This window comes from Rhinoraja longicauda, chromosome 22 (assembly GCF_053455715.1).
Source record: "Rhinoraja longicauda isolate Sanriku21f chromosome 22, sRhiLon1.1, whole genome shotgun sequence".
Lineage (NCBI taxonomy): Eukaryota > Metazoa > Chordata > Chondrichthyes > Rajiformes > Arhynchobatidae > Rhinoraja > Rhinoraja longicauda.
The window spans coordinates 31,939,298-31,964,242 of NC_135974.1; the positions used below are offsets into that span (position 1 = coordinate 31,939,298).

The following is a 24,945-nucleotide window of genomic DNA, read 5'->3' on the forward strand; positions in this document are numbered from 1 at the left end:
TATTCAACCCTCCAAATGTCAATTCGGCCTGCCTGCTCTCGATTTTCTAGGACATAGAATTACCCCTGCCGGCGCTGTCCCTTTGCCAGAGAAGGTGGAGGCTATCCGGGCTTTCCCCAGGCCTACCACAGTAAAAGGGCTGCAGGAGTTCGTTGGCATGGTTAATTTCTACCATAGATTCGTTCCGGCAGCGGCGCGAGTCCTGCGCCCGCTTTTCCAATGCCTTGCAGGTAATCCGGTAGAGTTGTTGTGGTCCCCGGCCGCAGAGTCGGCTTTTACGGCAGCTAAAGCAGCCTTGGCAGACGCCACCATGTTGGTCCATCCGAGCCCCTCCGCCCCCACGGCCCTGACGGTTGACGCCTCTGACGTGGCGGTGGGTGGAGTTCTGGAGCAGCAGGTTGGTGGCCGTTGGCAGCCTTTAGCGTTTTTCAGCCGGCAACTAAATTCGGCCGAGCTAAAATATAGCGCATTTGACCGAGAGCTTCTAGCTCTCCATTTAGCTGTCCGTCATTTCAGGTATTTCCTCGAGGGCCGCCCATTTGTGGCATTTACAGACCACAAGCCATTAACATTTGCTTTTTTGAAATTGTCTGACCCATGGTCGGCCCGCCAGCAGCGGCACCTGACTGCTATCTCAGAATTTACCACAGATGTCCGTCATATCGCGGGTAAGCTTAATGCCGTTGCTGACGCCCTGTCTAGACCTGCTTTTCCCCCTATTTCGGCGGTGGACTGCGAAGTGGATCCCCAGGAGCTTGCGGAGGCACAGCTCCTGGCGGATACCGTTTCGACGTACCAGTCCACCACTTCGGGATTGAAGTTGGCCCAGGTAGCTTGTGGGTCGGAGGGCACGAAAGTCTGGTGCGATGTTTCTCTTCCTCGCCCCAGGCCGGTAGTACCGCCCTCCCTTCAGCGCCGGGTTTTCGATGCCATTCATGGGCTGGCGCACCCGTCCATCCGCTCCACCTCTGCCTTGGTGGCAGCGAGGTTTGTCTGGCATGGCCTGCGGAAACAGGTAGCGGGGTGGGCACGTTCCTGCGTGCCCTGTCAGACCGCTAAGGTCCAGCGCCACGTCCAGCCCCCCATACAGGATTTCGAAGTCCCGGCTTTTCGTTTTTTCCACATCCACGTGGATTTGGTCGGGCCTTTGCCTTCCTCCCGGGGCTACACCCACCTCCTCACGGTGGTGGATCGGTTCACCCGGTGGCCAGAGGCTTTCCCATTGTTTGACATCTCGTCAGCGTCTTGTGCTAGGACTTTGGCCCTTCATTGGGTAGCTCGTTTCGGGGTCCCGGCAGTTATTACAACTGACAGAGGACCACAGTTCACTTCGTCCCTCTGGGCCGCGCTGGCGGAACTGTACGGGTCCAAATTACAACCCACAACTGCATATCACCCCCAGGCAAATGGTCTCGTAGAGAGGTTCCACCGCCAACTTAAGGCGTCCCTCAGTGCAAGGCTTGAAGGCCCGGACTGGGTAGACCAACTCCCTTGGGTTCTTTTGGGCATCCGGACGGCTCCTAAGCCAGATCTCGGTGCGTCGTCCGCAGAGCTGGTATATGGCTCGACCCTTCGAGTACCTGGAGATCTGTTTCCGGACACTTCAGCACTGCTCCCTACAGTCCCAGCAGCGTTAGCAGCTCTCCGGGAACGGGTGGGTTCCCTGGCTCCAGTGCCGACTTCACGTCATGGGTGTTCCATGGTACATGAACCGTCTTCCCTGAAGGACTGTGAGTTTGTTTTTTTGCGTAAAGATGCCCATCGCGCCCCGTTGCAGAGGGTCTATCAAGGGCCGTTTCGGGTTTTACGTAAGGGAACGGCTACTTTCACCTTAGACATGGGCGGCAAGAGTGAACTCGTCTCGGTGTCCCGGCTCAAACCTGCCCATTTGGACCCGGATCAACCAGTCCTGGTCGGTCAAACCCCTAGAAGAGGCCGACCTCCGTTAGTTCCGCCCAGTCCACAAACCCCCATTCCGACGTTTCCTCCGGGACCCCCAGTTTCGGCAGTTCCCCTAGGACCCCCCGTTTCGGCAGTTCCTCCAGGACCCCCCGTTCCGGTAGTTCCTCCAGAACCTCCCGTTCCGGCTGTTCCACCAAGTCCGGAACCTCCGGCTCCTGTGGTTCAGGCTGTCCCTCTCCGTACTCGTTATGGTCGCGAAATCCGGCTCCCTGCTAGGTTCCGCACCTCGGGTTCTGGGGGGGGTCATGTAGCGACCATAGAGAATGGTCCAGGTAGTCGAACCCTCGGATTGGCCAGCGAGGTCACGTGGGAACGCGACCATGGGGATTGGTCCAGGAAACGACATCGCTGATTGGCCAGCGATGTCAGGTGCGCGTTTGGCGCCCGTTTTAGCCAGTTCGGCGAAGTCTTCAAGGAAGACAGTAAGTTTATATTGGTTGTCCTGTAACTTGTTGTTTTGACTCTGTATTCGTGTATTGCGGCTGCAATAAACTTCGTCTACAACTAGCAAGTTTCGGACTCGCCATAATAATATCTATAACTCCAAAGACGTACAGGTATGTAGGTTAATAGGCTGGGCAAATGTTTAAACAAAAATTGTTCCTAGTGTGTGTAGGATAGTGTTAGTGTGCGGGGATCGCTGGGCGGCGTGGACCCGGTGGGCCGAAGGGCCTGTTTCCGTGCTGTATATATAAAAATAAAATCTAAAATCTATTTGTGAACAAGACCAGAAAATGCTTCATAACTGTTTGTAAGTGCAGTAACCATGGTAGATTAAGAATGTAATAAGCCAATTCCTTCATCGTAACACCTTGAGAAGTCGGAGGGTGAGTAGGAAGGTCATTTATTTTCTTCAAGGCCTGTGAATGCACATCTGCAGATATTTCACTCCATACAGAGAGCAACCAAAATGGCAACCAACAGAGTACAAAACATGACGGGCGGCACAGTGGTGTAGTCGTACAGCTGCTGCCTTACAGCGTCAAAGACTCGGGTTCGATCCTGACTACAGGTGCTGCCTGTATGGAGTTTATAATGTTCTCCCTGTGATCGCGTGGGTTTTCTCCGGGTGCTCTGGCTTCCTCCCACGTACTCCAAAGACGTACAGGTCTGAAGGTTAATTTGGTTTTAGTAAAATTGTAAATTGTCCCTAGCGTGTGGAATAGTGTTAGTGTTCGGGTTGATCGCTGGCCGGCGTGGTCTCGCTGGACCGTGGGGCCTGTTACCGCACTGTATCGCTAAACTAAACAAAACCAAAAGGCTTTGCTAATTTACTTTCTTTTTCTCAAAAATCTCCCTTCAGTTTATATTTTTAATATTAGTTTCTAACAACTGCAAGCTATTCTAAGCTTCCTTTTTAATATATATGTTAAGTGGTTTTCTTTATTGCAATGCAAGGAGATAGAGTGGTAAAAAATGTGTACAGCATACTTCACAGTTCAGAGTGTTGAGCATTTAAGCTGGGATGTTATGCTGCAAGTATACAATATTTTGCTTAAATCTTTCCTAACCATATACCTGTGCAAGTGTCTTTTAAATGCTTTTATAGTCTGAAGAAGGGTCTCAACCCGAAACGTCACCCATTTCTTCTCTCCTGAGATGCTGCCTGACCCACTGAGTTACTCGATCATTTTGTGTCTACCTTCAATTTGAACCAGCATCTGCAGTTATTTTCCTACATGTTTTGGTTAAGCTACATTTTGAGTATTGATTGATTGATTGATTGATTAAAGACACAGAGAAACAGGCCCTTCGGCCCACTGAGTCTATGCTGACCATCGATCACACCCTCACACTAGTTCGATGTTATGCCACTTACGCATTCATTCCCTGCACATGAGGGGCAATTTACAAGAGATTAATTAACCTACAAACCTGCAAATCTGGTGTGAATGGTTGATCAATGGCCTTATTCACAAAATGCTGGAGTAACTCAGCAGGTCAGGCAGCATCTCGGGAGAGAAGGAATGGGTGACGTTTCGGGTCGAGACCCTTCTTCAGACTGAATGGCCTTGGTGGGCTGAAGTGGATGCCAACTCTGTGAATGCATTCAAGAGAGAGCTAGATAGAGCTCTTAAGGATAGCGGAGTCAGGGGATATGGGGAGAAGGCAGGGACGGGGTACTGATTGAGAATGATCAGCCATAATCACATTGAATGGTGGTGCTGGCTCGAAGGGCCGAATGGCCTACTCCTGCACCTATTGTCTATTGTCCATGCTGTATTTCTAAACTAAACTAGATTACACTGAGCCAGTTCACGATTTGCCCCATTTCAAGTGTCATCCTGTACCTGTGTGGCTTGACATTGACCACCAATGGATGATTTACCAGGATAGCTCCCAAAACAAAGTTCTTCACTATATCTCGGTCTACTTGACAACTGCCAAGCCTGTTGGATCACCTGGATGCTGACCATTTCAACTCCCCCTTCCAATTCCCACACTGACCTTCCTTCCTGGGTAGGGGGTTGCCAACTGTCCCGTATTAGCCGGGACATCCCGTATTTTGGGCTAAATTAGTTTGTCCCATACGGGACCGCCCTTGTCCCGTATTAGTAGGGTTGCCAAACTTCCTCACTCCCAAATAAGGGACAAAGGGCGATGTTACCGCCCCGCGCCCCACGTGACCTCACCCAGCCAGCGGCCCACGTGCTCCGGCTCCACCAATGGCGGCCGCCCGATCCGGGTGGGCCGCTGGCTGGGTGAGGTCACGTGGGGCACGGGGCGGTGACGTCACCTTGTCCCGTATTTGGGAGTGAGGAAGTTGGCCACCCTAGTCCTGGGCCTCCTTCATTGCCTGAGTGAGGCCACACACAAACTGGGAAAACAGCATATCATATTCCACTAGCTTATAGCCTACCAGTATAAATATTAAATTCAATGGTTTTCTTGAACCAACCTATAAGCAACATCCCCCCTTCACCCCCCCACCCCTGTTCCCCCCCCCTCTCTTCCATGTACACCATTTTGATTCATACCCGATTCTCCCCTTCCCACTATCCCTACTACTTCCTTCCACCTAGATTCCTGTCTTTGACTTCATAACTCACACCTCTTCTTCCATAACCCCCTTATCTCACTCCTTTTGTCTTGTCAACTCTGATCTTGTCCAATCATCTGCCAATCAACCTATTGATAGGTATCCACCTATCACTTGCCCGATTTTGTTCTACCCCCGCCTCTCTTCCAGCTTTTTCTCCCCCCCACCCTCACCACAACCAGTCTTAAGAAGGGGTCCCGACCTGAAGCGTCACCTATCCGTGTTCTCCAGAGATGCTGCCCGAGCCGCTGAGTTACTCAGGCACTTTGTGTCTTTTTTTCGTAAACCAGCATCTGCAGTTCCTTGTGCCTCCAATATAAAGCTTAACATCATCGCACTACACCTGTTCCAAGGTCATTTTTTTGCGATACCACTGCTCGACAACTTTAGGAGAAATATTGTGTAGGAAGGAACTGCAGATGGTGGTTTAAACTGAAGATGGACACAAAAAGTTGGAGTAACTCAGCGGGTCAGGCAGCATCTCTGGAGAGAAGGAATGGGTGACGTTTCGTGTCGAGACCCTTCTTCAGATGGTCTTTTATTTCTTGGGGGAAATATTCATAGATCATACTTGCACAAATTTCTAGTAACAGATGATTATGTTATTAATTTTTCCGCTCCTCGATTCCCTACAGAATAAGGTAATGATCCTGCTGGAGAAGATGTAAGAAATGTAAGGGCAACACGGTGGCACAGCGGTAGAGTTGCTGCCGTACAGTGAATGCAGCGCCGGAGACTCAGGTTCGATCCTGACCACGGGCGCCGTCTGTACGGAGTTTGTACGTTCTCCCCGTGACCAGCGTGGGTTTTCTCCGAGATCTTCGGTTTCCTCCCACACTCCAAAGACGTACAGGTATGTAGGTTAATTGACTGGGTAAATGTAAAAATTGTCCCTAGTGTGTGTAGGATAGTGTTAGTGTGCGGGGATCGCTGGGCGGCGCGGACTCGGTGGGCCGAAGGGCCTGTTTCCGCGCTGTATCTCTAAATCTAAAAATCTAAAATAACTGCAAATGCTGGTACAAATCGAAGGTATTTATTCACAAAATGCTGGAGTAACTCAGCGGGTCAGGCAGCATCTCAGGAGAGAAGGAATGGGTGACGTTTCAGACTGAAGAAGGGTCTCGACCCGAAACGTCACCCATTCCTTCTCTCCTGAGATGCTGCCTGACCCGCTGAGTGACTCCAGCATTTTGTGAATAAAGACCTGCTGGAGAAGATTGTTTACAATAGATATTATTCTGGTTAACAGCCAAAGAGACGGGATACAGACACCTGACCATAAAATATCCTGTGGTTTAATCTTTTGTTAACAACTAGGAAGTTTGGATTCCCACCACATATCAACAGGGAGTAAATTGCATCAACCAGTTTTTGTCTAACCATGAAAGATGTGCCAAAGTCTGTTTTCATTTCAGCTACACACTGATCTCCATGTGGCATGTTTATTCACAGACTGATTCTACCTGCCAGCATTCTTCAGAAAGTTTTATAAGGATGGAATTAACTGAACATCTATATTTGATGAGAGCACTCGTACGAAATCACGAGAGGAATAGATCAAGTAGATGCACAGAGTCTCTTGCCCAGGGGAATCGAGAACCGGAGGACATAGGTTTACGGTGAGGTGGGAAAGGTAGGAATCTGAGGGATAACCTTCTCACACAAAGGGCAGTGGGTGTGTAGAACGAGCTGCCAGAGGAGGTAGTTGAGGCAGGGACTGTTGCAACGTTGAAGAGGCATTTAGAGGGGTACATGGATAGGACAGGTTTAGAGGGATATGGGCCTATAGACAATAGACAATAGACAATAGGTGCAGGAGGAGGCCATTCGGCCCTTCGAGCCAGCACCGCCATTCAATGTGATCATGGCTGATCATTCTCAATCAGTACCCCGTTCCTGCCTTCTCCCCATACCCCCTGACTCCGCTACCCTTAAGAGCTCTATCTAGCTCTCTTTTGAATGCATTCAGAGAATTGGCCTCCACTGCCTTCTGAGGCAGAGAATTCCACAGATTCACAACTCTCTGACTGAAAAAGGTGTGCCAAATGCAGGCAGGTGGGACTAGTGGAGATGGGACATGTTGGCCGGTGTGGGCAGGTTGGGCCGAAGTGCCTGTTTCCGCGCTGTGTGACTCTAGGACACTGGGCAACTTTCTCCTGCAAAAGGGGAATAATTACGGCATGGTCATTTTTCAGAATTATGCTTATAAATGCCACATGTTATGATATTTATGATTTTACATCGCCAAGACCGTAATATTAACCCTCGGGCAAGACTAAATCCAGTGAGATGTGAATACATTTGGATTTCTTGAATTGCAATTGTCCTAATTGAATCGGGGAGCTTCAGAGTCGGGAAGAGTCAGCAACTCAGCAAGAAAAGGCGCTGAGGTGTCGGGAAGTTAGAAAATGTTATCTTGGACTTTTCAGGTTTTATCATTAACAGTTCCCACAGGGCAAAAAGTGAAACCGGCAACTAGAACTGATTTCCCAAACCAATTTACATACGGCCACGGTCGATGTGTCTTTACTGCCTGAAGTGTGAAGGCAGAAGTGTGACTATAACTCACTACTGAGATTTACCTTAGTGTAAGAAAATAACTGCAGATGCTGGTACAAATCGAAGGTATTTATTTCACAAAATGCTGGAGTAACTCAGCAGGTCAGGCAGCATCTCAGGAGAGAAGGAATGGGTGACGTTTCGGGTAGAGACCCTTCTTCAGACTGATGTCGGGGGGGCGGGACAAAGGAAGGATATAGGTGGAGACAGGAAGATAGAGGGAGAACTGGGAAGGGGGAAGGGAGAGGGGAAGAGAGGGACAGAGGAACTATCTAAAGTTGGAGAAGTCAATGTTCATACCGCTGGGCTGCAAGCTGCCCAAGCGAAATATGAGGTGCTGTTCCTCCAATTTCCGGTGGGCCTCACTATGGCACTGGAGGAGGCCCATGACAGAAAGGTCAGACTGGGAGTGGGAAGGGGAGTTGAAGTGCTCAGCCACCGGGAGATCAGGTTGGTTGAGGCGGACTGAGCGAAGGTGTTGAGCGAAACGATCGCCAAGCCTGCGTTTGGTTTCGCCGATGTAAATAAGTTGACTTCTAGAGCAGCGGATACAATAGATGATGTTGGAGGAGGTGCAGGTGAACCTCTGTCTCACCTGGAAAGACTGTTTGGGTCCTTGGATGGAGTTGAGGGGGGAGGTAAAGGGACAGGTGTTGCATCTCCTGCTGTTGCATTCGGAATGAAAGTGCCCGGGGATGGGGTGGTTTGGGTAAGAAGGGACGAGTGGACCAGGGAGTTACGGAGGGAACGGTCTCTGCGGAACGCAGAAAGGGGAGGGGATGGGAAGATGTGGCCAGTGGTGGGGTCCCGTTGGAGGTGACGGAAATGTTGGAGGATGATTTGTTGTGGACTGAGATTTACCTTAGTTATTGTTGGTTGCTTAAACGCAATGAGAATAATTACAGCAAAATTGTTCGTGAGTAGTTATCAAAACCATTGGTAGAAAGAACCAATCAAAAATTTATATCGCTAGCATTGTTTTTCAATCAATAATTCAGGGCGGCACGGTGGCGCAGCGGTAGAGTTGCTGCCTTACAGCGCCACAGACCCGGGTTCAATCCTGACTACGGGTGCTGGCTGTACGAAGTTTGTACGTTCTCCTCGTGACCTGCGTGGGTTTTCTCTGGGAGCTCCAGTTTCCTCCCACACTCCAAAGATGTACAGGTTTGTAGGCTAAATGGCTTGGTAAAAATTGTACATTGTCCCTACTGTGTAGGATAGCGCTAGTGTACGGGGTGATCACTGGTCGACATGCACTCGGTGGGCCGAAGGGCCTGTTTCCACGCCGTATCTCTGAAGTCTAAATCAGGCTCTTGAATATTGCACTACAGTAACCTCAACTACAAATATCGTTGGATTGTCTTTGATTAGATTAAGGACTTTGGGGGTTTTTGGCTCTCGTATTGGCGTTAATAACACATTGATTTTTTGTTTATTATCCGCGTGTGTTGCGTTTACAAGCTTGGTTTGCTGCTGCTAGTAAGGATTCCATTGTTCCCTTCTCACCACATTTGACAATTAAACACTCATGACTCCAGGATGTGCAATTAGCTGAAAGGAAATTCAGGGCTTTTGTGCATATTTCCCATCCAATCCATCAAGTACGGACAAAAACTAAGCTGGGAATGACTACAACCGATCAAACGTATCTTTTGAAGTGCCATGCGTAGCAATAGCCATTTTGAGCGCACTGACATTGCTCCTGAACCGCATGCAATATTATTTGTGAAGATTGAATTGAAAGCCAAGAAAAGAGACCTATTAAGAAATATATGAATTTTGGTTTTTGGTGCAATCTTCAAAAACTACTGACCAAGAGACTCAGGTTTATTACAAGGCTTGTGCTTGAGTTAAGGCTCACCTTTGCTGATATATTTGGTGAACCAACTTGAAAATAGGAATTAAATAAGATTCATTAATTGCCTCTAATTTGCTTATTGGAAGTTATTTGTAGGCAGATTCATTGTTAGAGGATAGTCACCAATTTTATGTTATGCAGTTGCTGCTAATGGAGTCACAATGCATTGTGTTCGTCACGAAACCTATAATTGGAAAGTGTTTCCGAATGTAAATGCGCTGTCTGGTCTTCTGGGAATTATATTTCTGTAATTGTATTGCAGAAACGTTAAGTTACTTGGATGCTGCATGAAATCTTTCAGCTTGAATGTCCTCCAGAGATGCTACCTGACCTTTAGACTTTTAAAAATTATTTTTTTATTTTTTATTTTTTTAATATAGGTGCAGGAGGAGGCCATTCGGCCCTACGAGCCAGCACCGCCATTCAATGTGATCATGGCTGATCATTCTCAATCAGTACCCCGTTCCTGCCTTCTCCCCATACCCCCTGACTCCGCTATCCTTAAGAGCTCTCTCCAGCTCTCTCTTGAATGCATTCAGAGAATTGGCCTCAGATATGGGGCCCAAAACTGCTCACATTACTCCAATTGTGGCCTGACCACTCTGACCAATTCGTCATCTTTCTCGGTCCGATTCTTCTCTGAAACAACTGCCAATCCTCCAGTCACATAACATCGCCCCTTTAAGTCTGCATAATAGTTTACTGCTCTCAAATGCATTATTAGACAGAGTTATCAATATGCGTGCGATAAATGATGTGGCCCACTTCACTTCCGCCACTGAAGTGCCATCACATTGATACTTGGCCATCACTGCTTGAAAGATTTTCTTTCCTCATTCCCCTGTAAGCGTTTTCCCCATTTGTACCTTCTCCCCGTGACCTGCGTGGGTTTTCTCCGAGATCTTCGGTTCCCCCCCCCCCCACACTCCAAAGACGTACAGGTTTGTACGTTAATTGGCTTGGTACAAATGTAAAATTGTCCCTAGTGTGTGTAGGGTAGTATTAACGTGCGGGGATCGCTGGTCGGCGCGGGCTCGGTGGGCCGAAGGGCCTGTTTCAGCGCTGTATCTCTAACCTAAACTAAAGTATCCAGTTGACCTTTAACATTTAGCACGAACGAGGTTATAGATTTTCAATTTTGTTCAGTTTATTATTTCCTACAATCACCTACATTGTAATAATGTTCTACAGTCCCCCTACCTGTCCTGTAGCCAGTGCTGTTCAGGTAGACGGCGAAGGTGCGTTGCTCGTGTGTGAGCTGCCAGGAGGTTGAGGAGCAGTTCTCGTTGTTCGTGTAGGTGTTGTGGTTGTGCACGTATTTCCCCGTCAGCATGGACGATCTCGACGGGCAACACATGGGCGTTGTCACAAAAGCGTTTGTGAAGTGCGCCCCGCCTTGCTCCATGATCCACCTCGTCTTGTTCATCACCTCCAACGAGCCTGCAATCAGTCAAAATGATCAGACCATTACTCAGAATTATTGACCGGAGTCTGAAGAAGTTGTCCCAATCCGAAACGGCACCCATCCGTGTTCGATTTATTCACAAAATGCTGGAGTAACTCAGCAGGTCAGGCAGCATCTTGGGAGAGAAGGAATGGGTGACGTTTCGGGTCGAGACCCTTCTTCAGTCTGAAGAAGGGTCTCGACCCGAAACGTCACCCATTCCTTCTCTCCCGAGATGCTGCCTGACCTGCTGAGTTACTCCAGCATTTTGTGAATAAATCGATTTGTACCAGCATCTGCAGTTATTTTCTTATACCCATCCGTGTTCTCCAGAGATGCTGCCTGACCTGCCGAGTGACTCCAGCACTCTGCCTCTTTTTGTGTGTTAACCAACATCTGCATTTCCCTGTCTCTACATTTTGACTTCTCCACTGCGAAATCTCCTCAAGGCCATGCTTACTTTGAAGAAGTTTCGTTTAGTTTAGAGATACAGTGACGAAGCAGGCCCTCTGGCCCACGAGCCCGCACAGACCAGCAATCCCCGCACACTTACACTATCCGACTACGTACACTAAGGACAATTTACACCGTTACCAAGCCAAATAACCTACAAACCTGTTCGTCTTTGGAGTGTGGGAAGAAACCGGAGCACCCAGAGAAAATCCACACAGGTCACGGGGAGAACGTACAAACTCTGTACAGACAACGCCCAGAGTCAGGATCGAACCTGGGTCTCTGGCGTTGATAGACAGCAACTCTACGCTGCACCACCCTGCCACCCAAGTTCTCCGCTCAGTCTGAAGAAGGGTCAACACACAAAAGCCACCTATCCATGGGTAGAGTCCCCAGAACAATGAGGGACTATCGGGACTAGAATGAACACTTTTGTAACTCTGTCGGAGCCCTTTACAAGGCGGCTGTTTGCATACCATGTGTGTGGTGTGCAAGACAAAGAATATCACTGTACCGAAGGTAAACAGGACAATAAAGTGATGCATCAGACAATAGACAATAGACAATAGACAATAGGTGCAGGAGGAGGCCATTCGGCCCTTCGAGCCAGCACCGCCATTCAATGTGATCATGGCTGATCATTCTCAATCAGTACCCCGTTCCTGCCTTCTCCCCATACCCCCTGACTCCGCTATCCTAAAGAGCTCTATCTAGCTCTCTCTTGAATGCATTCAGAGAATTGGCCTCCACTGCCTTCTGAGGCAGAGAATGCCACAGATTCACAACTCTCTGACTGAAAAAAAGTTTTTCCTCATCTCCGTTCTAAATGGCCTACCCCTTATTCTTAAACTGTGGCCCCTGGATCTGGACTCCCCCAACATTGGGAACATGTTTCCTGCCTCTAACGTGTCCAACCCCTTAATAATCTTGTACGTTTCGATAAGATCCCCTCTCATCCTTCTAAATTCCAGTGTATACAAGCCTAGCCGCTCCAGTCTTTCAACATACGACAGTCCCGCCATTCCGAGAATTAACCTAGTAAACCTACGCTGCACGCCCTCAATCACCAGTTTGCGGGCGAGTGATAGGATGTGGAAATAGTTGGCAAGGCATGTCACCCCAGGGGGGGCCACAAGAGTGACACAGGGTACTTTGTGAACAGTTGCGAACACCACCGAGTCTGACACCAATGAATACAGATACAAAGGGCGGCACGGTGGCGTAGAGGTGGAGTTGCTGCCTTACAGCACTTACAAAACCGTGGGTTCGATCCCGACTATGGGTGCCTGTCTGTACAGAGTTTGTACGTTCTCCCCGTGACCGCGCAGATTTTCTCCGAGAACTTCGGTTTCCTCCCACACTCCAAAGACGTACAGGTTCCTCGGCTAAATGGCTCGGTCTAAATGTAAAATTGTCCCGGGTGTGTGTGTGTGTGTAGGACAGTGTTAATGTGCGGGGATCGCTGGTCGGTGCGGATTCAGTGGGCCGAAGGGCCTGTTTCCACGCTGTATCTCTAAACTAAACTAAAGATGCTGAGAATGTCAGAAGCGTTTTTGCGCTGTTCTTGTTTTGTGTATATTTTTAAAAATTCCGATAAATGTTTATTTTTGAAAAAAATGTGAAATAATGCAACCATTTTAAAAGAAAATGGGATTAAGATAAGGTGTGAGTGTAAATGGCTAGTTGATGGTTAACAAGAACTCAGTGGGTTAAAGAGTCTGTTCCTGTGCTGCGTGACTTTACAAGCTCTTACAAGCGCCTTTTACGATGCTATTCCCAGTTCATTCGGCATCAAACTGCGAGACTAATGGTAAATTTCTCGGTGATTGCCATTGACTCTTTTCTCGCCTTGAATTTAATTGTACGTCCAATTTAAGCCTCTCATTTCTTTTCCCATATGCACAATTTTTGGAAATATTTGATAAAATGTAATAAATGTGATTAGCTTTAGCTATTGAAATAATGGTCGCATGTCCAAATATCATTCTTGCTTGTGATACAGTGTGGAAACAGGCCCTTCGGCCCAACTTGCCCACACCGGCCAACATGTCCCAGCTACACTAGTCCCACCTGCCTGCGTTTGGCCCATATTCCCCCAAACCTAAAGACTCTACCTCCTCAATATTTTGCAATGGCCCTTTTAAACGCCACATAACATTGCTCTGTGTTCTTGTGTCAAAGTATTAAATCGGCTGACCTTAATTATTAAAAATAAAGCAAGATAAGACTCTTTGCTTTTCTGTGACAAATACCTGCTGCATTTGCAATTGTATCAAAATCCTAAAAAAAGCCATAGTCTATTTTAGCAAAGGTCTGTCACTGTGCAGAATCCCCATCATATTTAATTTGTGTTGGAATATAATAAAAATGCTGACATTTTCATTGCTGTGGGAGTAACTGAATGAATCTGGAGGGGCTATTATATATTTGGTAATAAAAAAGTTAGTAAGTTAGTTATTATTATTGCAATATTTCAAACTGATGCAAAGACATTAGTTTGCAGGATACACATTAAGTCAATATACATTACTGTGATGGAAGCAAACTTGCTTTAGGTCAGTTAATGCCATTAAAAATGAAATATATGTAAACGCTGTTTATGCTGAAAATGCATGTATTTTAATTGTGTTTCGAAGTGATTATTTAAAAGAGCTATAACAAATTTGTATATTATCTCTAGAAGCGAGTTATGCCGAGAGTTATCTCTTTGGTCTTCTCAACATTTCAACCGAGAATTATTTAATCATGCTTGCTGTTTGGCAGGTGGAAAATTGGCATTGATATCAATGGGATGCAGGCTCACCATGTGAAAGATAAAGAGCAGAATAGTGAAAGGCTTGGATAGAGTGGATGTGGAGAGGATGTTTCCCCTGGTGGGAGAGTCCAGGACTAGAGGTCATAGCCTCAGGATTAAAGGATGTTCCTTTAGGAAGGAGATGAGGAGAAATTTCTTCAGTCAGAGGGTGGTGAATCTGTGGAATTCTTTGCCACAGAAGACTGTGGAATCCAAGTCAGTGGATATTTTTAAGGCAGAGACAGATAGATTCTTGATTTGTACAGGTGTCAGTGGGTAATGGGGAGAAGGCAGGAGAATGGGGTTAGGCGGGAGAGATAGATCAGCCATGATTGAATGGCGGAGGAGACTTGATGGGGAGAAATGGCTTAATTCTACTCCTATTCCTTATGACCTTATGACCTTATGACCGAGGCACAAGGAACAGCAGGTGTTGGAATCTCGAGTAAAACACAAAGTGCTGGAGGAACTGATGGGACAGGTAACAATTGGGGAAGGAATGCATAGGTGATGCTTTGGTCCAGAAACCTTCTTCCATCTGAAGAAGGATCCCGATTCAAAACGTCGCCCATCCATTCCTTCCACAGATGCTGCCTGACCCGTTGAGTTACTCTAGCACTTTGTGTTTTATGTAAAAATGCAAATGGAATCCCATTTGGAAGAAGCAACAAATGAACAGAAACATTCTGTAGTTCTACTTTGCCGGTGGTAACTGTATCTTATATGATATTCCCAATCTGAAGCTGTAGGAAAGATAATACGAGTGGATTTCATTGTAGAATTTATATTTCTACCGTCGCATAGCGCAAAACACAAAGTACAGGAGTAACTCAGTGGGTCAGGCAGCATCTGTGAAGAGAATGGACAGGAGATGTTTTGGGTCGGTACTCTTCTTCACACTGGTAGTAATAAGGGTGCGGGTGGGGGGGGAGAAAGGTGGGAAAGTGATGGGGGTGGGGCAAGTGATAGGTGGATACAGCCCAGAAGGGGGATTGCTTGGCAGCCGGGTGGAGAGGGTGAAAAAGGCCGGAGATGAAATATGAGACAAAATGGTGTCAGATAAGGAGAGAAACGAACTGTAAACCCAAAGGGAGGGGTGTAGGTGGAAGGAGGGAGTGTGGTGGTGGGGTGGGGGTGGGGGAGGGGGAGGGGGGGGGAGAAAGAGGTGTGTAGGAAGGAACTGCAGATGCTGGTTTAAACCGAAGATAGACTCAAAAAGCTGGAGTCACTAAGGAATTAGGTGACTCAACGTTTTGGGTCAAGACCCTTCGACAGACTCTTCAGCCTGAAGAAGAACTGAAACGTCACCTATTCCTTTTCTCCAGCGATGCTATCTGACCCCGCTGAGTAACTCCAGCTTTTTGGGGTCAGAAAATGTTTTTCCTCATCTCCGTTCTAAATGGCCTACCCCAGAAAGATGGAGGGTGAATTGTGTGTGTATCAATAGACAATAGACAATAGAAAATAGGTGCAGGAGAAGGCCATTCGGCCCTTCGAGCCAGCACTGCCATTCAATGTGATCATGGCTGATCATTCTCAATCAGTACCCCGTTCCTGCCTTCTCCCCATACCGTGTTGGGTGGGGGCAATGGGGGGGCGGTGGGGGGTGGGGGGGTGGCAGGGGGAGGAAAGAGGGAGGGGGAAAAGAGGGACAATAATGAAAATTGGAGAAGTCAATGTTGAAATGCATTGCGTCGTGCTTGAATCATCTTACCAAGTTCCACGTCCTGGTCATCTGTGTAGATGAGGATAATATTTGGTCTGATGTTCTTGCGATCCCGCTGAAAGCGGCCTTTCAGCCGTGGAGGGAGGAAAGCCCAGGCCGGACTCAGACAGGCGGCGACTCCCAGCGCGATCAATCCCAGGAGGAGCCTTGAACGCGACATCGTGTCTCGTCTCGCCTCGCCTCACGCCACCTTCCAGTAAATCTCCCCTTTATCTACTTTCGCTCCTGTAATTTGAAAGGAAAGGAATGATGTAGCATTTGTCAAGATGCGCACAACATGTGACCTTTATGTTTCGATTCAGGACTGAGGAAGCTGCCTCCATCTGGCACTTCCTCTCTTTAACATTTGACTTACAGATCAGTACAAAAATGTAGTATAATGTTGAGCTATTTCAGGATGAAATTGGTCACAGCTAGGATTATGACGTCTTTTGAGTTAACTAGGGGGCTGGGCAGCCCAGCGGCACATTGGTAGAGTTGCCGCCTGTCTGTTCGGAGTTTGTACCTTCTCCCCGTGACTGCGTGGGTTTCCTCCGGGAGCTCTGGTTTCCTCCCACATTCTAAAGACGTACGGGTTTGTACAGGAAGTTGCCTCTGTAAATCATCCCCTGGTGTGTGGGGAGTGGATGCAAAAGTGGGAGAACATAGAACCAGTTTAGAGGGATCGATGGATGACGTGGACGCAGTGGGCCGAAGGGCCTGTTTCCACGAGTATCTCTAAAACTAAACTCTAAAATAGAGGCAAGTCCAATAGCTTTATGCCAGTACATCTTCATGAATGTCCAGAGTTAGATTGTCATTTTAGCAGATGAGTGTCAAACCTGTTGTTTAGTTTAGTTTAGTTTTATTGTCATGTGTAACGAGGTACCGAGAAAAGCTTTTGCCGCGTGCTGACCAGTCAGCGGAAAGACAATACATGGTTTACAATCGAGCTACCCACTGTGTACAGATACATGATAAAGGGAATAACGTTTAGTGCTGGATAAAGTCCAGTAGAGTCCGATTGAGGATCTCCATTGAGGTAGATGGCTGCTCAGGACTGTTCTCTAGTTGTTGGTCAGATGGTTCAGTTGCCTGATAGCAGCTGGGAAGAAACTATCCCTGAATCTGGAGGTGTGGGTTCAGTGTTAACAACGTGACCTCGTTTTCATTGGAGAAAACGAGTGCAGAGCAAGGAATTGCTTAATTCACCTGTTAACCTCCGTAACTAATCTGCTGCAGAAAAAAAGATGCTGGTTAATACACAATTGGATGCAATGTGCTGGAGTAACTCAACAGGTCAGGCAGCGTCAATGGAGAACATGGATAGGTGACGTTTCGAGTCGGGACCCTTCTTCAGACTGATAAGCACATAGAGTAAGTACATAGAAAATGCTTATCAGCCTGACAAATCATCCCTACCTGAAAAGTCACCTATCCATGTTCTCCATAGATGCTGCCTGACCTGCTGAGTTACTCCAGCACTCTGTGTCCTGACCTGCTGAGTTACTCCAGCACTCTGTGTCCTGACCTGCTGAGTTACTCCAGCACTCTGTGTCCTGACCTGCTGAGTTACTCCAGCACTCTGTGTCCCGACCTGCTGTATGCATCATAGGCATCAAGTATGTTTACAGAAAATGGAGCATTTGTTAACACTAATCATCTAAAGATCAACACATCGTTAAACTGCAGATCACATTTATTCGAATTTAATCTTGAAGTTTTAAAAAACTTTTTTCCATACTTTTGACCATAATTGTGGTGCTGCACTTTACAACGGACGGTCAACTTATGAAATCTTTTTACGTCAGCGAAATAAAAGTAGAGACTCTAGATAGACACGCAATGCTGGTGAAACTCAGCGGGACAGGCAGCGTCTCTGGAGAGAAGGAATGGGTGACGCCTCGGGTCGAGGCCCTTCTTCAGACTAGTGGAAACTCTGAGTCTACATGACTGCATTCCCCATTGATGTTGCAGTGGACTGTGCTTGCCAGAACCACCCTCGTTACTCAGACTGTGAGAAGCTATCTCCTCAAACACATCAATTATCGGCATCCAGCTGAGTGCTAACACCCAGTGAACCCACAGCGTTAAACACCCTCTCTGACATTTCTAATCATCATATTTATTCACAAAATGCTGGAGTAACTCAACAGGTCAGGCAGCATCTCAGGAGAGAAGGAATGGGTGACGTTTCGGGTCGAGACCCTACTTCAGTCTGAAGAAGGGTCTCGACCCGAAACGTCACCCATTCCTTCTCTCCTGAGATGCTGCCTGACCTGCTGAGTTACTCCAGCATTTTGTGAATAAATACCTTCGATTTGTACCAGCATCTGCAGTTATTTTCTTATATTTCTAATCGTTACCTGTTTTAACTGTTGAGTGCAGACACCGCCTTCCACTTCCTAAGCTCTCAGTCCAGCCTTGCTGTGTTTGTCTGGAGCCTGTTAGTCAGACAGTCCTGACCATTGCAAACACACAACTTGAATTCCTCTCCTTCAGCCTCAAGAAGGGCAGGCTTTGCAATTTACCACCTTGTGCGTCTCAGTCTTGTGGATGAACTGGAAGATTTGTCACACTCCACTGGGGGTTCAAATGTCGAGAGACAATAAAACATCCAGGCATCTATATTACACCAGCTTTAAACCTCAGAGAGCAGCAAACCCATTGGTGCAGCTTTAACGTTAAAGCCGATCAGTGCTCTACTTCATTGGCTAAATGCTTTTTAACACTTTGCTTTCAATGCTCTCTCCAATGCTCATGTTTTAATGCTCATGTTTCTTTATTTAGTTCAATTGGTGATAGGATGGTTCAGTTCGAACCATCTGATAACAGCTGGGAAGAAACTGTCCCTCAATCTGGTGGTGAACCCTGCACTTTATGTCTTTTTATGTAAACCAGCACTTGCAGTTCCTTTTGTCTGTTTTCTTTGGTCTCCTTGATTGCACTACAGTGCTGAGAACTATATTCTGCACTCTGTATCTTTCCCTTTCCAAATTGTACTTGAGTTTGGCTCAATTGTATTTAGAAACATAGAAAATAGGTGCAGGAGTAGGCCATTCGGCCCTTCGAGCCTGTACGCACCGCCATTCAATATGATCATGGCTGATCATCCAGCTCAGTAACCCGTACCTGCCTTCTCTCCATACCCCCTGATCCCTTTAGCCACAAGGGCCACATCTAACTCCCTCTTAAATATAGCCAATGAACTGGCCTCAACTACCTTCCGTGGCAGAGAATTCCACAGATTCACCACCATTTAGTTTATTTTACTTTACTTTAGAGACACAGTGGGGGAAACAGGCCATTCGGCCCACTGAGTCCGTGCCGACCAGCGATCCCCACACATTAACATTACCCTTACCCACACTAGGGACAGTTTTACGCTTATACCAAGCCAATTAATCTGCAAACCTGTACGCCTTTGAAAGGTAAGAGGAAACCAAAGATCTCAGAGAAAACCCACGCAGGTCACGGGGGGAACATACAAACTCCATACAGACAGCACCCGTAGTCAGGATCGAACCTGTATCTCTGGCGCTGTAAGGCAGTAGCTCTACCGCTGCGTCACCCTGACAGTTACGCATAGTATTATCTGATTTGATTGAACAGCATGCAAATGAAAGCTTGTGACTTTTCACTGTGCGTCGTACCTTGGTAAAGAAGGTGGATGGTACGCCTGCCTCATCAGTACATTCGAGTGCAAGTGTGAGGAAGCTGACCGATGCAGCTTTGGTAGGACTTTGGTTCGGCTGCATGTGCAGTGTCGTGTTCACTTCTGGCTGGCCCATAGCGAGAAGGAGATGGAGGCTTTAGAGAGGGGGCAGAAAAGAACTCTAACTGGATGGAGGCTAATAACCACGGGGAGAGGTCGGATTGTTTTCTCTGGAGCATTGGAGGTCGAGGGGAAACAAAATAGGGGGATATAAAATGATGTGAGGCATAGATAGGGTAGACAGTCAGAACAGGGTGGAAATATCAAAGACTGGAGGGGATAGCTTTAAGGTGAGGGGGAAGGAGTTTAAAGGAGATGTGTGGGGTGACATCTTTACACAGAATATGGTGGGTGGCTGGAGTGCGCTGGCAAGGGTGTGTGGGTGGCCTTTTAAAAGCTTTTGGATTAGTACATGGATATGCAGGGAAATGCAGGGATACGGATAATGTGCAGGCAGACGAGATTAGTTTAACTTGACATCATGTCTGGCACAGCCATTGCAGGCTGAATGGCCTGTTCCTGTGCTGCACTGTTCCATGTTCTGAAGCATTTCACTGACAAACTGGAGAAGGTGGTTCTAAAGCCACCAAACTCTACCTTCGTAAGTTCACAGGTCACAGGGGCAGAAGTAGACCATTCGGCCGATCGAGTCTACGCCATTCAATGGGTGATTTATCTTTCCCTCTCAATCCCATTCTCCTGCCTCCTCCCCGTAAACACTTGACCCCCCCCCCCCTTACCAATCAATATCTGTCAATCTCTGCCGTAAAAATATCCATTGACTTGGCGTCTGTGAGGCAACGAATGCCACAGGTTCTCCACCACCCTCGGACTTTACAACCCTTATCTGAAACATGGTAAAAGGACGCACAAAATGCCGGAGTAACTCAGCGGGTCAGGCAGCATCTCTGGAGGACATGGATAGGTGACGTTTCAGGTCGGGGCCCTTCTTTTTCACTCGACTTCTTCTGGAGGTGGGTCCTGACCTGAAACACCACCTCTCCATACACTCCAGAGATGCTGCCTGACCCGCTGCGTTTTCCAGCACTTTCTGCCCTAATGTGTAAAGCTGCAACTGCTGTTCCTTGATCCTTGATCCCACAATATCTCATCTGGCTTCAGGCAATGCATGAAATATCTCCTCTGCTGCTGTTCCTTAGAAATGACCAAGTATCCAATCCCTTAATCTAAAAGCAAAATCAAAGTATTGCGTTCGCTAGATCGCAGACTATAATTTGTTCCTGCCCAATCTGCTCTGTACTTCAAATTAATTGGATTATAGATTACATCCATAAAATCTGACAAATGTTGTCTTTTCCAATTGGTGGTGACAGTTCAATAACTGTTAGGCTGATTGTTTTATTAATTAATCAGTACATATCATTCGCTATATGTCTAGTACAGTGGTTCAGCGGTAGAGTTGCTGCCTTACAGCACCAGAGACCCGGGTTTGATCCTGACTACGGGCGCGGTCTGTACGGAGTTTGTACGTTCTCCCTGTGACTGCGTGGGTTTTCTCCGGGTGCTCCAGTTTCCTCCCACACTCCAATGACGTACCGGGTTGTAGGTTAATTGGCTGTAAAAAATTGTTGCACAAAGTTTGTAAAAAATGTCCCTAGTGTGCAGGATTGTGTGAGTGTATGGGGGTGTAAGAAAATAACTGCAGATGCTGGTACAAATCGAAGGTATTTATTCACAAAATGCTGGAGTAACTCAGCAGATCAGGCAGCATCTCAGGAGAGAAGGAATGGGTGACGTTTCGGGTCGAGACCCTTCTTCAGACTGAATAGATCAGCCGTGATTGAATGGCGGAGTAGACTTGATGGGCCGAACGGCCTACTTCGTCTCCTAGAACCTATGAACTTATATAACTGCCACATGACCTCCCAACTTCTATACTCAAGTGACCTCTTTAATTTTCTTTCTACTTGCAGGGTTTAGTAGTACAGGTGATGATGTCACCTGGCCAATAGCTCAGAGACCTGCATTAATGATTCCGTTCAAGAGTTCAAACCCCACCATGGCAACGAGGAAATTTAAATTTCAATTAATTAAATAAATCACATCCTGTGCAAACTAGGGAGCCTTGCCTTGGCACATGTCCCCAAGCTTGAATTTTATCACCTCCTCCCACGTCTTTTGATTGTTGGCCTCAGCAGTGAAATGTGCCTAACACCTCACATCCAGCAGATCTTTTTGGTGATTCTCTGATCTGACAGAACATACTGTACCACAGATTCAGCCACCACACGTTGGGATTGGCTGGCAGACGCAACCTCGAAATTCAAATATGTGGAGCTATTTTTGCTTTTACAACAAAAAAAAATCAGTGCTGTGAACTTCCCATCCCTTTCACTCTTGTCTCAAAGTAGAGCACAGCTAAAAGATCAAGAGTGCTTTATTGCCTTCTATATACTACAACTCTTGTTTGTTTGTTTGTTCCTGAACGACAGCCAAAACGGTACGCCATAGCGCGACAATTTTAGGCCCCACCTTACTCACCGTGCTAATGGAAGAAGTTTCATTGAAATCGGTGTTATATATTTTTAAAGTTATTCACATTTTAAAGTTTAAATCTATCTCCTAGGGAGGGAGGGGGGAGGGAGGGAGGGGGAAGAGAGGAAGGAGGGAGGGAGGGGGGAAGGGGAGGAGAGGGAAGGGGGAGGGGAGGGAGAGCGGGGGTGGAGGGAGGGATGGGGGAGGGTTGGGGGGGGAGGGGAGGAGAGGGGGGAGGGGGAGGATGGTCAAGTCAAGTCAATTTTATTTGTATAGCACATTTAAAAACAACCCACGTTGAACAAAGTGCTGTACATCAGTTCAGGTACTAAGAACGAACATACAATGGCACACAAACATAACAGCACATACATAAACAATTCACAGCGCACCCTCAGAGGGCCTCAAACGCTAGGGAGTAGAAATAGGTTTTGAGCCTGGACTTAAAGGAGTCGATGGAGGGGCAATTCTGATGGGGAGAGGGATGCTGTTCCACAGTCTAGGAGGGGAGGGTGCTGCACCAATGCAGGAGAGGTTTGGGCCCAACGGGTCCACTTGGTCTAGTATGTACCGAAATGGAACAATGAAATTCTTACTTGCAGCAGCATAACTGGTCTGTAAACAGTAACTCACTAGGTAAGGTAGAAAAATCTCCCATCAGGTACAGAAGTTTGAAAATGCGTACCTCCAGATTCAGGGATAGTTCCTTCCCTGTAGTTATCAGGCAACTGAACCACCCTCTCATCAGCTAGAGAGCGGTCATGACCTCCAATCTATCTTGTTGGAGACCTTCGGACTATCATTAATGGGATTTTACTGGACTTTATCTTGCACCAAACATTATCCCCTTTATCTGTTCTCTGTGGACAGCCTGAATGTAATGATGTGTAGTCTTTTCGCTGACTGGATGGCACGCAACAAAAAGCTTTTCACTGTACCTCGATACAAATAAAAATGATAAACTAAACTAAAAATCAGACAGAAACATATTGGAAGCTCGTGGAACGCTGTGGAGGCCAAGTCAATGGATATTTCTAAGGCAGGGATTGATAGATTGTTGATTAGTGCGGGTGTCAGGGGTTATGGAGAGAAAGCAGGAGAATGGGGTTGAGAGGGAAAGATAGATCAGCCATGATTGAATGGCGGAGTAGACTTGTGGGTTGAATGGGCTAATTCAGCACCTAAAACTTCTGAACTCAAGAGATCAGGGTAGACTGGAACCGAACTATCAATTTGCTGCAGTAACTAATCAGTAACTAAAGTATAAGAAAATAACTGCAGATGCTGGTACAAATCGAAGGTATTTATTCACAAAATTCTGGAGTAACTCAGCAGGTCAGGCAGCATCTCAGGAGAGAAGGAATGGGTGACGTTTCGGGTCGAGACCCTTCTTCAGACTGATGTGGGTTCAGACGTCAGTCTGAAGAAGGGTCTCGACCCGAAACGTCATCCATTCCTTCTCTCCTGAGATGCTGCCTGTCCCGCTGAGTTACTCCAGCATTTTGTGAATAAATACCTTCAATCAGTAACTGAATGTACTCCACGCTGGGCCAGTCCATTGCAAGACTTTCATTAAACCAGTGAAGAACTGCTTCATTAGATACATCGGACTTTGCATAAAAAACGAGGCAGTCCGATCTGCTCCGTTATTTATTGATTACTGCATTACCTAAAAAAAAAAAAAAATTTAGCCAAGTGCTGAAAACCAGACTCTGGCTGATTCCCACGTAATTGGCTGCAAACGTAATAAATGGAACACAGTGGGACACAGCTGCAAATGCTTAGAAACAAATGTGGATTTAATGAACTGTGGGTGTTCCAGAGGATTAATGGAGGAAAGAAAAAAACGTGGTGATTGATAGCGCTACTGCAATTATATCACAGCTTGGCTCCTCAGAATATTCTGCTATTACATTTTTTAACTAGAATAACTGGTTAAAATGGATTATTTTTGTAGCAAAATGACAAACATCTTTTAAAAAAATTAGACAGTGCTGGAGCAACTCAACGGGTCAGGCAGCATCTCTGGAGAACGTGGGCAGGTGACGTTTGGAGTTGGACCTTTCCTTCAGACTTCTTGAAGAAGGGTTCCACTTCCAACCCCAAAATGTCACCCATTCCTTTTCTCCAGAGATACTGCCTGGCCCGCTGAGTTTCTCCAGCATTTTTGTGTCTTAAATCTCAGGTTTAGTGGAACATGGGCCAAACGCGGGGTGGTGGGACTGGAGTGGGTGGGGCATGTTGGTCGGCGTGGGCAAGTTGGGCCGAAGGGGCCTGTTTCCACGCTGTATGGCTCCATGACTCTTTAACAAAGCTTTGGTTGACTAAAGCGTGTGGAAGCGAATGCCAACGCTGGCACCTCAGGTGTGTGGAAAAAGGAAATGCCAAGCTTATGATGCCACAGCACAGCATGCAAGCTTACAGCGGAGGCAGTACTCTCAGCACTACGTGCTATAAGCTAAATGCCAGCTCGATGAAGCACGTTAATGTGAGGAACCAGCACGCTCCTGATTTTCGGGCACCCGGTACAGAGGAGGGAGGGTCGGGGGGGGGGGGAGCCAAGATGGCCATTCGCGGGTCCAGGCAGCAGGTAGACGATGGCCGCACAGGGGTCGGCTGCCTGCCGCTTTTCCGGGCCTAAGTCCCTGTGCTCGCGTGTCCCTGGAGAGGGAAAACGCAGCATCCACGGGGAACGCTGGTAACCGCGGGAGATCGAGGGTATGATTGATAGAGTTGACGAAATATTGATTTGATGTTTGTTTATTTGTTTGTTTGTTTGTAAACTGCCAATATAGGCAGCCTTTGATTTGATCACGTTACTACTCTCTATAAGAAGATAACTGCAGATGCTGGTACAAATCGAAGGTTTTTATTCACAAAATGCTGGAGTAACTCAGCAGGTCAGGCAGCATCTCAGGA

The 24,945-nt window shown here is 47.1% G+C and overlaps 1 protein-coding gene across 1 annotated transcript in view; it reads right to left on the reverse strand.

Annotated features, from left to right (window-relative positions):
* LOC144604533 (extracellular sulfatase Sulf-2-like) overlaps positions 1-24,945 on the reverse strand; it is a 244,641-nt gene that overhangs the window by 69,676 nt on the left and 150,020 nt on the right. Inside the window, exons 4-5 of the mRNA XM_078419046.1 lie at positions 15,825-16,061; positions 10,620-10,859 (exon numbers count right to left, since the gene is read on the reverse strand). Coding sequence (XP_078275172.1) covers positions 10,620-10,859; positions 15,825-15,996 — 412 coding nt within the window. The 5' untranslated portion in view covers positions 15,997-16,061. The remainder of the gene's footprint in view (positions 1-10,619; positions 10,860-15,824; positions 16,062-24,945) is intronic.